The 14,178-nt window shown below is 34.8% G+C and overlaps 1 protein-coding gene across 16 annotated transcripts in view; it reads left to right on the forward strand.

The window, feature by feature from the left end:
• FRYL (FRY like transcription coactivator) overlaps nt 1–14,178 on the forward strand; it is a 174,695-nt gene that overhangs the window by 86,729 nt on the left and 73,788 nt on the right. For all 16 annotated transcript variants that reach the window (XM_035324906.1, XM_035324904.1, XM_035324905.1 and 13 more), the window contains 8 exons: nt 2,119–2,258; nt 2,713–2,809; nt 5,775–5,854; nt 6,310–6,390; nt 6,816–6,984; nt 7,614–7,706; nt 10,189–10,287; nt 11,482–11,583. In XM_035324906.1, coding sequence (XP_035180797.1) covers nt 2,119–2,258; nt 2,713–2,809; nt 5,775–5,854; nt 6,310–6,390; nt 6,816–6,984; nt 7,614–7,706; nt 10,189–10,287; nt 11,482–11,583 — 861 coding nt within the window. The remainder of the gene's footprint in view (nt 1–2,118; nt 2,259–2,712; nt 2,810–5,774; nt 5,855–6,309; nt 6,391–6,815; nt 6,985–7,613; nt 7,707–10,188; nt 10,288–11,481; nt 11,584–14,178) is intronic.

Raw genomic sequence — 14,178 nt, forward strand, 5'->3', positions numbered from 1 at the left:
TTTTGCTTTCTTAATAGACCCCCCCCCCCCCCCCCCCCCATATATCTATAATAATGCTTTTAACTTGTAATTTGTTCTCATGATTAGGGAGTGCTAGTAGGCCCAACAGAGGTTTTTAGTGCTCCAAGCTGATGCAGACAGGCATTTCTTGCTAATGTAATCTTGGTGAAGAGTTTTCTAAGCTTCATCAATTCAAATGAGTCTTTTCCATTCTTTTTTTCTGATGCTGCTCCATACTGAAGGATGCTGCTTCCTCTTACTGTTACTGAAGGATGATAGTTTTAATAGTGGCTCACAAGTGTCTCCAATTTGCTCATAGCTCTTCTTTCCTGTTCTCTCCCTCTTCATAAGTTTTCTGTTGCCAGAGCACTATTGTTATTTTTCCAAGAAACTTTTTTGAGACATCTTCCCTGTCAGAAAATTTTCTTGAGCAATGTCTTGATTTGTACGTGTTCCATTTCATCACACACTACTGCATTTCAGACCACAATAACTTTACTGTGGTAAAATTGAGATACTTTTTTTTTCATTGTCCATTTCTAGAAGTCTCTGATGGTATGTTGGTTGGTGAACTGGCTGTTTCTTTTGTATGGATACCGGTATGCAAGGAAAAGGCTTTCAGAATACTTGGTTTCCAAAGCATGTTGTAAAGTTTTCAACATAGACTAGTGTAAGAATGAAGCTATTCTCAAAATACAGCCCTTGATCTGAGATGCAAGGCAACAAGCAAGCCTGCACAGTCTGTCTAGTTTCTTTTTCTTTTCTGTGTTAACTGGACTTTGTGTGGTTTTGTGTTTTCTGCAATAAATGCCTTCATCTTTTTTTATGCGGTTAGCCCAAAGAGATCTCCTCTCCTGCAGCAGGCATGCTTTGTTTTTCCACTGAATCCTTTTTTATTGAGTGTCCTAATGACAGACAAAATAATATTTAAAAAAATAATTTCATGAATCTAACCAGATTCTTAATAAAACCTAGTTCCTCTTCAGATTTGCATTACGTGTAGATTGCACTGTGTACTGGGATATAATGATGTATAAACTTCAGAGTAATAATATAATTTTATTTATTTTGAGGAAGTCTCTGTCCTTGTTGTATTATTTAGGGATTTTTCAAAACATCAAGAATACTACTTAATTGTTGTGACCTGAATATTTGGTTAAACTGGTTGAATAAAGTTTTCCAATAGTTGAACCTTCTAAGGTTTTGTTATGGTTAACCTCTCCCCATGTCTTCCCTAAACCCAAAAAAGCAGGATCCCTTAAATAAGGACAAAGAAATCATGACATTGGCTTTACTTTTCTGGAGTAATGAATAGCAAGTAACAGATAAGTTATAGCATGAGGATGGCTTTTATTGAAATCTTTCATTTGAAAGAAGCAGGAGGTAATCAGTATGTGGTGTTTATGAGCAGTGTGGCAGTTTAAGTTAAAGAAAGCATAGAGAACTCAAGTTTCATACCACATTAAAGTCTTCCTTCTGTAACAAGTTCTGCTGACACCATTTCAATGAAGTTTGTAATTCATACCCCCTTTTCTGAAAGAGGACAGTAGATAGGGGAGTTAGGCTGAAAATAAGATGGACAGTCAAATGTATATTAACAGTGGATTAGAATATATAATAATAATAATAATAATAATAAAAACTGGTTTTATTTGTATTATTACCAAAGAAGCATGTTTTCAAGGTTACATACTTGCTCAATTTAGGAGGTTTATCTTTTATCTGTCATAATGTAAAGGTAAGCATGCTTCAGAAATACAGATGGAAGCATTCAGGAACATCCTAAAGTATCTGTTGTGCTTTTTTTTGGTTTGTTTGTTTTTTCCCCTCCATGGTTTTATTTGGGATATCTGTATAAATTTAGAATTTTGTGATCCCCATGAGCATGTCTACTTAAATTTGCCATAGTACTTCATGTCATATTATTTACAATAATTCTCCTAGATCAAAATGATATATTAAGTTGCTAACTTGTAAAATTATACAATATATGATTTTAAAACAATGTTAAACACCACTTTGAAGGTATGATTATAACTATATTTAAGTATATCAGGTTTAAATACATAAATCTGTTTGTTTTGCTGTGCTAAGCTGCTTTTCTCCTGTTATTTTCAGTTGATAAGCTCTATGAGCTCAGTAGCAGAGCACTGTCTCCCCTCCTTATTACGCACCTTGTTTGACTGGTACAGGCGTCAAAATGGAACAGAAGATGAATCTTATGAATACAGACCTCGATCTAGCACAAAATCAAAGGGGTAAGAGTTTTCCTTGCAAAAATCTTTTCTTTTTTTTTTTTTTTTTTTGGTGTCTTATAAGACAATGTAAGTGCTTTCTGCTTTTTTGACAAGCATTATGTATCTGATCTGTCATTAGCTAAATCTGTGGAAGAAGAGGATGGGTTTCTTTGAAGTCTTGTATTTAACTTGCACGGATGATATGCACGAAGTGACTTAATGATTTTGTTTGGTTGATATAAAGAAGGAAGTTGAACCCTGGTAACAAGCTAGTTTGTCCCCATTTTGAGTTGGTTTGTTTGTTGGCAGGCCCTTTCAGGGGAGGGGTCAAGATATTAGTGCTGCACCAAACTCGATAGTTTTTCTAAGCATTATATATATGCAACTATGATTGCATGGAAAATACATAGTCTCCTCTGTAATATTTGTGTTCATTCATGTGTATGATACGTGTGTTCTTGATTTCTTATTTTAGAGATGACCAACAACGCGAAAGAGACTATCTACTTGAAAGGAGGGACTTAGCTGTAGATTTCATTTTTTGTTTAGTTTTAATAGAGGTTCTGAAACAGGTAAGCTCTGTTGCTTTGGCATATTTATTTTAATCTTTTGCTTTTTATATCAATTTTAGTCACCTCCTCTGAAGTTTTATATACAAAATTGGAGCATATACATGATAAGCATATGTGAGGCTGAAATTATGCACTGCGTTATCTCAGTTCTTGGATCCACTAAGCCAAAGCTGCTAATGTAGTACAAAAAGCAAAACTGTAAAAATAGCATTTTATTCATGCTCAGCACCTTTTGTGTGCTTAAACATTTTTGAAATACGTTGTGAAGTCATTGAATGGCAAGAAAAATGGCATTGAATGTCAGCTTTAATTTTTTTAAATTGGAAAGAGTGCAATTTTGTTTTGCCTTTTGCTAATGTAGCTGTAGATGGTATCTATATGCACAAGTTCTGTTAATATAAATTTGCATTTGTATATGCACAAGAGGGTAGAGTTTGACTTCCAGTAACAGCCTTTTTTCTTATTTTTATTGAGAGGAGAAAAACATTAATATAAAAATATTTGAAAGATGCGGCAGTCTTGAGTATTTGAAACAGGAATTCTGCTCAGGTATTTTGTGTCTTTTATGAAAAAGACCCTTTTTTCAGGTATATGAAAATTAAATGGCTTTCTGTATTCAGTAAAGAAAGGCATATAGTTTAGTTTGCAAATCATCTGTAGGGTGTTTATGTAGTTGTGCATGGCATGTTTGTGGTATAAGGATAATGAAAATAGTAAAGTACAGTCCAGAGCTACCTATCATTCATTGAGAAACCCACCAGTCATCTAAAGTGACACTGCAAACACAGCAACCAGAAAACAGTATTAAAATCACCAAACTATTGTGTGTTAGTGGTTTACAGAAAAAAAAATAAATTAGTTCATGTTCTCTCCTGGCCTCAATATTCTGTCATTGCTAAATAAGAAGGGAAAGGCAACTGGTTGTTTAGGATTGCAGTGTTGTATTGGCAAGCTGCTGTATGTTGAGTTGGTACCAGTTTTTCTGTTGCAACGAGAATGTGTTCCCAATGGTGCAGATTTCAGGAGAAGTGCCAAAGTTTTGGCCTAAAGAGAGTCTGAGATATGTCTGATGTAGTGACTCCTGCAATGCTTGGTGAACTGCTGATGCTTGTACTCCAGAGAAGGGTTTTTCTGAAGACAGCTTCCTCAGTGGTCATTCTTCAACCTTGTGAAACAGTGTAGGAAGTACTGATTAGATACTCTGGTGTGGTTTTGATGTCTACTTTCCTTTTAGTAGGGATTCTCTGTATCTGGTCTTGAACTTCTAAATGTGGAAGTGTCTCTGGATTTTGGCCATGTTTCTTCTGTTGGAGAAATTATTTGTTTGTCTAAATCCCTTTCCTCATCATCTGTAGAAACCCAGCAAACAGACATCTTAATTTCTGATGGACTGGGTTGTCATCATATATTTTGTTTGATCTCTAAATTCCACAAAAGTTTTTAACACAGACCACCCCTCTGCAAGCTAAGGGACAAGATTCTCTCTGCATTTAAATGCATTCACAAGTCATATCAGACTGTACTTCTAGATGAGGTATATGATGTTTTCCACCCACCCTGCCCCAGTTTGTTTTTCTAAGGGCCCTGGTAAGGATATTTTCCTTTGGGAAAGACCTTCAGTGGGCCACTGAACCCACCTATGCCAAGTAGAAGAACTGTTCAGTCTTACACATTATCTGAAGGAGGGTTTGTGTCTTCTGCTTGTAATGAGTATTTGCTTTTAGGCAGTCAGAAGTGTGGAAAGGATGGCTTTCTGTCAATAAACGTATTCACATTCATATTCCATCCATCATTCTGTCCTCTCGGAAGCCCTATCATTGTTTAATTCTTAGAAACTGGATTTATGGGGTGCAAAGCGTATGATCCAGCCTTTTATGTAACAAGCACAGAACAGCTGTAGAAAGGGCAACAGACATGACCTGTGTAGGAACAAAAATCTTGTATTTAAATGACTATATATTACTCATTGTATTATGTATTATATGTGCATGTAAACAGCCTGTTTCAGTAACCAGAAATTCTTGAATAAATAGTTTTCTTGACACAGGAGAGTATGAAATTCCCAAGCAATAAGTGCTTCATTGCTGTAGCCAACTCAGTAATTTTTTCTTCTGATATATTTTTGTTAATCTTAATCACTGTTTACCAGTAACATTCACTAATTGTCCTAGTCCCTACCTAAACTGCTTTGAAATTTTAAGTATATTATGACTTCAGAGTTATATATATATGTATATATATAGTGCTTTTTTTTAAAAAAAAAAAAAAAAGTTAAATTGATTTTTAGGCAAATGTTTCATTTTGAAACTGAGGAAAGCAGTAGTGTTAAAAAGAACCTCATTTTAAAAAGGTCTTCTAAACAATGCATGATTTTTAATTTGTCACCAAATTGTTACTTAGTGTTAGGAAGATTTTTATGTTTGTGCTACTTATATTTGCAGAAAGTGTTAAATTAACATAATCACTCCTGCATTCTTATTTTTTTGGTTTTGTCTTCCTTTATAAGTGATTAAATGCTTTTTGAGGTTAAATCTGTAATAATTTTAATAAATCTGTAATAAATACCATGCAAGGTAGAAAGCATGGAAAGATGCTAATCAAGATATTAACATAGTCTGATAAATTTTAATAACAAACTCGTAGTGTTTAGATTACTAGTAGATGTTTATTTCATTATGAATTTAGTCACTAAAATCCAGCATACAAAATAGTTTAAGAAACTATTAATACTTATAAATAAATTCAGTATTTTTGGCAGTATGTAGCATTGCTTAAATTTTTAGATCTTCAGATTGTGTAAATGTTCGTATCTTGCAGAATTAAATTGACGTTATTTGCCAGTAGCAAATTTGTCCTTTGGCAAGGGTAGGAATTACTTCTACATGGCAAAATACAGTACTTTTTATGTACTTCATACACACGCATATGCATAGTTACATACCTGTGAATAATATTTTTATTTCAGATACCTGTTCATCCAGTGCCAGATCCTTTAGTACATGAAGTTCTAAACTTGGCTTTTAAGCACTTTAAACACAAGGAAGGGTAAGTTTCATTTGTATCCTTTAAATGTATGTATTATCAGCCTGTGCTTCACTGTGATGATGTTCTCCTTTGATTGCCTCACATGTAACACATTGGTTATAATACTGTAAAAGAACAATGATCTTAAAACTGAAAACGTATCTTGAAAGAGCACAGCTGTGTCCAATATAATAGAGTTTATTTTGCGTAGAATGGTTTGCATAGCCAACCAGACACAGAAAAGAGGTCTGAGGTTAGATAACAATAGTAAACTTCCTATGCAGTGTATGTCTGCTCAACAAATTTGCACCCTTTTAAATGTTAACCATGCATTTTGTGCTTCACTTTCATTGTTCTTGTGGTTATGCTCCATGGTATGGAATGTTATCTTTCTGTTTGTACTTGTGAACACTCTTGGGGTTTAGAAGAACAAGATTATATTTGACACATGTGGCTTTTTTTTTTTTTCCTTTCAGGTATTCAGGAACCAACACTGGGAATGTGCATATTATTGCAGACTTATATGCAGAAGTGACAGGGGTTCTTGCTCAATCAAAGTAAGTTCAGGAAAAATGACTCTAGATTTTAGGAGTTTTTAATACAGCAGCATTTATTAATGGCCCCAGTAACTAATACTTAGTGTGCTCTGACATGTCCTCCTCACTTTCCAACACAATAATTTGAACAAATCAAGGAATAATCTTCAGTACAAAACTGAACTGCTTTGCTGTAAGTCTGTAGGTGCAGGGAAAGGAGTCATGCTATCAGTCAATAGTTGTTCTGTTAACAAGTGTATTCTAATCCGCTAATCATAGACACTCTTAAATGCCGAGCTTTTAAATACCAATGTCCATCTTGCTTGTGTTTTGTTTACTGTAGGTGCTGTTATCATTAACATCATAAAGACATCATATCAAAATTAAAGACATAACATAAAAGTAACTAAAAATGCAAATAATTGCTATTGATATCCCTTGTTCAGGTTTCAAGCTGTTAGGAAAAAATTTGTCACCGAATTAAAAGAACTGCGGCAAAAAGAACAGAGTCCTCATGTAGTACAAAGTATCATCAGTTTGATTATGGGAATGAAGTTTTTTCGGGTAAAGATGTATCCTGTGGAGGATTTTGAAGCATCATTTCAGTTCATGCAGGTAAACAAACATCACAGCAAACTGAAATAAGCATTGTTTTGATTGTTAAGAACTCATTCTCAGTTGTCCCAGTAACGTGGCAAACCCATAATACATGAAATTATATTTACATCTATATCAGTTCTGAGAAGCCTTAACACACACATGAATACTTTAGTTTATGCACAGAGTGGTCAATTTCGTATAGTGGAGTGTGCATACATGCGTATGGATATTTATTTCCCTGTAAAATTTTCTTTGTATCTTTGTATCATTGTCATCTTGAAAATTAAAATGAGTATATAAAAATGTAAAATACTATGTTCTAATAGTTTCATTATAAGGTAAGCATTTACTTTTTGAAACCAGAATAATCTGAGGAAAAAGTGCATCTTCTTTTATTTCAGTAGGAAAAAAACCTATCTGGTATTCCAGATGTTCCCCCCATCCCCCCTTAATTGATTTCTGCTGAAAAAGTATTTAAAGTTGCTAATGTCAAGGATAATAAGTCTAACTTAAACACATCATATTTTTAAAATTTGAACTAGTAATTACTGTGATACTGTTAGTGGTACTTATGACATAGTGACATTTCTAAGTCTTTCGTCTTTTTTTAAAAAAAAACTTTTTTGTAATGCTTCATCACAAAGGAATGTGCTCAATACTTCCTGGAAGTAAAAGATAAAGATATAAAACATGCACTTGCTGGTTTGTTTGTGGAAATTCTCATCCCTGTGGCTGCTGTAAGTATTTTTTCTCCTTCCACTTCCCTCATTTACAGTTAAGCTCTCATTGTTAAAATTGCTTCCAATGATCTACATTACATTGTCTTTTTACGTGTTTTAAAATGCTACAAACCAAATTACAAGCACCTACATAACCTTTTGAAGGGAACTGTGTAAGTATGATTTGCATATTAGTTTCCCAACTATTTTCAGAACCTTTTAACACTGTTTTCTAGACCCATATATCACCACAGCAGTATGTAATCTTCTAAATGTTCTAAAAGACTGAAGTTTCCTGTGTTTAAAATTTTTGTTATTATTTTATTTTAGTCCCATTGACTTTAATAGCTGAAACCTGTAAGGTCCTTCTAGAATTAACTGAAATATATAATGTTTTTACAGTCAGGTAGGGAGTGTGTGAACTATTATCCAAGAAGAAAAAAACTAGTATAGGAGAATATCTCTGACCTCTACTTTCTCTTTCAAATATTATCTGTCATGTCTTGAGTTGCAGGGTTATGTTTCTGTCTCTAGATTTCTTAACTTTGGAACTACTGGAAAAAATTAGAAGGGATACAGTCATTCCTTTTCAAGCATTACCACAGAGAGGTAGATCAACTGTATATTGAGTCAAGTCTTGATTTCACCTCGGCGTATTTCTGCCCTTTTCTAGAAAAGAATTAGCTGTCCTGTTAAGAAGTAAATGCATTTTTCACTTGGAATTCCGAAGTTACTTGGCAGGTGGAGTGGGGGGCGATTAGTGAAAGTAGTCAGCATTTAGGTAGATATGATGTAATTTAAATAGTGAAAACTGCACATGCATTAATTAGGCAGAAGCAGCATTTGGGAGTTGGAACTGCTTGGTTATAACGCACATCAGCAGTGCAGAATGTTTGTGTGTTTGTGGTGATCCTGTGGATCACTTCCTACAAATATGGTTTGAGTCAGTGCTTTAAGCATTTGGTGAGGGACTCTTAATCTTTCTGACTCATTGCATCTTTAATCATTCCATACAAATGGAGCTTCTTAAACAGAAGCTGAGAACCCCATCCTGGATGGCAATAGAGTTGAGAGGTTTAGTCATTCTCTTGGAAGATGTAGGATACAAGTTTGAATCTTTTTTGTAGAAGATGAAAGAACTGAATCTGGATTTGCTGTATCTTGGGTACAGAAAATCACTTCAGTGAGTAAGCTATTGGGTTTCAGCAATGTTGCTTCTTTACTATCATTCTCTTGCTTTAGTCATTCAGGCTTTTTAAAAAATACGACCTGATTAGAACCCTGCAGGTGTAATGGATGACTGAATATTTTCCATTGCAGAAGATAAGGCTGGTTTATAAGCCCAAGGTTATATCCAAAAGCAGGAGTGTGCTGGTGGCAACAACTGACTAATTTCTCATGTGAAGCTAGGGGGTACAGAACAACATAGAGCTTAAGAATAGCAAAAGAGTAATAGTTTGGGTATGTTTAGGAATTGGGTTCAAGTATAAATACTTTCTCAGTTCTTCCTTTTTGGGTTTTCACACATTACAGAGATATTATGCTATTTTTTTCTGGGTCTGCATCGTGAATATTTCAGTGTTCTAAGAAAAGATGGACATAATGTATCTTTTAATTATTCCTGTTTCAATAATAAAAAAAATAATAACAAAAATAGCTTATATTGGAAAGAGTAGGGAAATAAGAAAATCGGTTTTACCTTTCAGGTTCTCTGTCAAAAAATACAAAATCAGGGGAAGTATGATTGCTTCTGCAGTGCTCTAAATGCCTGTTCTTTACCTTGCATACTTTTAAAAAATGTATCTTCTAGGAAAACAAAACTGTATAAAGCAGTACATTCAAAATTACATTTAAATTGATTATCAGGGGTATCCAGAGACAATGCTAAGAGACGTGGAGGGGGGTTTAATGAAGAAGGTAGCTGTGTAGTTTGTGGAGGGAATGCTATTCTGCGTGCAAGGAAAGATAAAGTAAAAGAAGGTATGGGGTACATGTGTCTCTTTAATTGATTATGAAAGCTGAAGAAAGACCACTTATATTATTGGTTGGCTGGAAATCCTGTGTCTCTTTTTCTTAAGGCTTCTAGCCTTCAGAACCGGGAAATATAAAAGAAAAGGGTAACAGCAGAAAACGGATCAGTGAAAAAGTTGCGGATATTATTTTTGAAATACATGAAATTACACTTTTTAAGGGTTTCAGTGCCCTTATTTGTTAATTGGTGACATATACTTTACTTACTCTTCCTTGCTTATGTAAGTATAGTGGTTTAAAAATAGTGTTTTGTTTTTTTAAATTACTTTTTCACCTGTGTGGTTGTAGTATATGACCTGATTCATTACGCTTCTGTTTATATTTCAGATAGATAACAGTCAAATAGTTAGTTATCCAACATGAAATTTAACTTCTGATCATTCTTAAATTCATGGATGTCTTACTGTATATTTTTACTACCTTCTTCATGAAATTTTAAACCAATTTATGTATGTATTTTTCTTAATAGGCTGTTAAAAATGAAGTGAATGTGCCATGTTTGAAAAATTTTGTGGAGATGCTTTATCAGACTACCTTTGACTTGAGTTCAAGAAAGAAGCATTCGCTGGTATTTTAAAGAAATATTTTAACTTCTCCATTTTGCTCATCTTAGGCTTTTAAGCTGGTGCATTATCTTAAGAAAAACTAACAGCTGTATTAATTTAAATCTTAGCTCCTCAGTTCAATTTTGATCTATTTTTTTGTGCAAGCCATGTGCTCTGTTATCCCACTTGTGAGACTGTCTTGAAATTGATACTTATTTTAGATGGTTTTAGCACAGTTATTTAACCTAATGTCTCTTCTAATAAGAACTTAGGTTCAGGGAATCTGTATATTTAAATCATGTTTAATTAAAAAATAGAAGCAGCATGCAGGCATATTTGCAAAATAGTGCCTGTTAGTAGCCCTGTTCTGCCTGTTTTCTCCCTTCCTGATATACTTTTTCTTTTTTCCAACATATAAAGCATACATTATTGTATATGGTTAAACTCATTATATAAGAATAGAATAGTTGATGTTAGTATTCACAGTTCTATTTATGAATTCAGAAGCTTTGCTACATCGATATTACAATTTACCTATTTGTCCTCTTTCTATAATTTTTGTTCCACAAAAAGATAATCTGCAGTCAGATTTGGTATTAATCATCATCTTGTATTTCTTAAAGAGATACGGTGTTTAAACAAATCTTATGTAAATAAAGCAAATCAAAATCACCCTAATTTGCATATTCACAGATTTTATTAGACAGGTTTAGTTACTTAATAAAAGTAGACCTTGAGGAGTAGTAAAATTCCTGACAACCTTAAGGCTGCATCATAATCAACTGAGTTGATTGTGTTTTTTTTTTTTTCCCTTTTTTTCTTAAAGGCAGTTCCTTCTCCCAGCACTTAGGACCCCATGAAACGAATGGTCTGATTGCAGGGAAAGAGCAAATATTGTAAGAGGGGCGAGATCTGCCAGCAGTCTTTGTTTAAGATCAGGCCTTGCTAGGAGCTGAGCTCCACCATAGTCCAATTGCCCTGGCCCTATACTAATACCATGAGCTGTGCAGCACTTAGCTTATATCAACCAGTCCTGGCTGTCATGCATGTCCTAGTGCAGGGGAAAGAAAGGCTATGGCACAGTGCTAAACTGGTGACCAGTCCTAGCTGCTGTGAGAACCTGAAACAAGAGCCAGCTGTGTCTCATTCTCGATGTACAAGACTTGGGAGGTATGCGAAGAGCAATTTGATCAATTCTTTTTCCCCCCTACTCGTAGGCTTTGTATCCATTGATCACCTGCCTGTTGTGTGTCAGTCAGAAACAGTTTTTTTTAAATAACTGGCACGTTTTCCTGCAGAACTGTTTGTCACATCTAAAGGTAAGAATCCTTTTCAAATCAGAAACTCTCGCAAATCGGTAGTATTTATTCCAATATGTTGTGAGTGTTCTAGTACCAAGTAAACAACAGATAATTTGGCTGTTTTGAAAAGGACACTGTAATTTTTTTTGTCTTTTTAATTATCTTAAGTCTCCATTAGTACTAAAATTCTTATGATTTTATATAATGCTGGAAATCGATATTGCCTCTTGGGGGGCGTCGGTTTTGTTGAGTAAAATCTGCAGAAGTATCTGCTAATAAATGCAGTTTTATGCTAGAGGAAGTACAAACTGTAATTCTTCATGTGAAGATTACATGTGAGAAAATAATTTGTCTCTCCTCTTCACTTACTGAAGGAATAGAAAGTAAATCTCTAGTCCAGAAAAGAAGTAATACCTACAGCCTGTGATAGGTATTTTCCCAATAAAAATTACAGTGTCCTTTTAACTTGTGGCTTCATTTGATAGCATTGTAAACATACTATGATTGGCAAAACACAGAAATTGTGGTGCTTAGAAATCAGGGTTTTGTTTCTGTGAATTTCTTACAGTATTAATTGTACACTTTTTCTCCTTAATTTTGATTAACACAGTTCATGATTTTGCCTAATGCATTGATGTATTGATTTTGATGATTTTAATACTTTCTTTGATCCACTTCTACAATATTCATTCTGGTTAAGTATGAGTGACAATTCCGAAGCTTATTAGGAATACATATAAACCAGCTTGAAGTCTAAGGAAACAGGCTTAGCTGCTTGGATTGTTTTTTCGAGAATAATTTTGTTTTCATGACATCTTCCACACTTTTCTGTTGCTTGTTGGGTTTTTGTATTTTTCATTTAACATTGGCAGTTCTTTTGCAATGTTTGCCTTGTTTGTTTTTTTATTATTATTAATTTTGCTGTTTATTTTGCTTATGGAGGCTTCCTTTGTTTTTAAAAGCTTTAAAAAACAATCTTACAATCTAGGAGCTGCATTTTTCTGGCTTAATATCCATTGCTGATAATGGATGTATTAAAAGTATAAATGCCAGTGAGTTCAACTGGTAGTTCCTGAGCATGCATTTTATATTTTACTTAGTTTTGTTAACCACTAACAGCTTAACACATTTACTGTAAGGCTCTATTCAGCAGAAATTTTATATATGAATTTCTGCAACTCAGAATTTTCAGTGTCTTGATTCTGTGCCATCAATGAGTTAGGATTTTTTAATGGCTTGGTTTAATCTGGTCCACCAAATACTTTTTTCTTTTTTTGGGTGGGGGGTGTTGCCTAGCTTGAGGTTAATCTTAAAAAATCCACCCCAACTGTCCTCCTGTGTCTTGTGAATGAATGTGTTCCTTTGTTTCTGAAGCTAATTAAATGCATGCAATCTGTAATAAGTAATCTCATTAATTTATAAATCTGAATTTCACAGCAGTTTAGTCTTTTAGATTTCCCTTTCCTTATTTTATTTCCTTATTTTCCAGTGACCGAAGTTATTTTATTTGCAGTTACTTAAATATATAAAAGTCACAAGGATTCTAACCCATCATCTCTAGTGTCTTTGATGCTATTTAATAAAGTAACATTAAGAGTTATTGGAAATGCTTTAATGTACTGATGAGTTTCATCCAGCCCTAACACATGGAGGGAAACCAGACAAACTGAGGGCTGCAGCAGTGCCAGGACCTAGACTTTGTCACACGAACACTCTTACGAAGAGTGTTGGCCAGGTAGCAAGGGGTGATGTAGGCCATGGATTCGTGGTGCTCAGCTTATTCCCTGCTGACTGTCAAGTGAAAACTTTTGCCTAGCAGTGAATGTTGCGTGGCCACGCAGTGGCAGAGAATTAAGCTCACCACTGATCTCCCATTTGCTGTGGGGTAAAAACTCGCACCTTGGCAGTTCCTGCTATGACCTGCTATGGTCATAGGCTACCTTATCCTGCCGTATTTCAGTGCAGTTACTTCATTTGACAACTGTAGATACATTGGCCTCTGAATCCTGATCCAGTACTAGCAAGATTTATTGTTCTTATAAGCTGTTTGCACATGGTTTCAGCACACACTCCTTCTAGTTATCCTTAAAGCAGGCTTAGTCTCCAGAGAAAACATCCTAGCCTTCCTTAAAGAAGGCAGGCTAGGATTTTTGTTAGGTTGGGTGGTTGTTTTTTTTTTTTTTCCCTTTTTCATTCCCAGTATTACTGCTATGAGGAAGGATTATTACGTCTGGGTCTGGACCAGTGCAAATAGCAGTTAAGTGAGTAGTAAGAGCTGGTTTAGACCTGGTGCCTACCCTTGGTGTATGCATAGATGGCCTTGACCTGTGTAGTAGCTGGGTTGCCATCGTAGCTTTGAGCTCAGCAGAGTGTTTCTTCACACACTAAAGTGTAGTAGATGGTAACACTGGTCAGTATTGTAAAAATGTTTTGCCTACTTTTCTAACCAGTATTTAGATAAGGTAATTTTAACAGGTTTGCCAGAAAGTTCAGTTTTGGGCACAAACTGAAGCACAGGAAGTTCTGGCTGAATATGAGAGGGCACTTCTTTACTGTGAGGGTGTTGTGGTTTAACGCGGCCGGCAGCTAAACACCACACAGCCGTTCGCTCAC

Source organism: Oxyura jamaicensis, chromosome 4 (genome assembly GCF_011077185.1).
Source record: "Oxyura jamaicensis isolate SHBP4307 breed ruddy duck chromosome 4, BPBGC_Ojam_1.0, whole genome shotgun sequence".
Lineage (NCBI taxonomy): Eukaryota > Metazoa > Chordata > Aves > Anseriformes > Anatidae > Oxyura > Oxyura jamaicensis.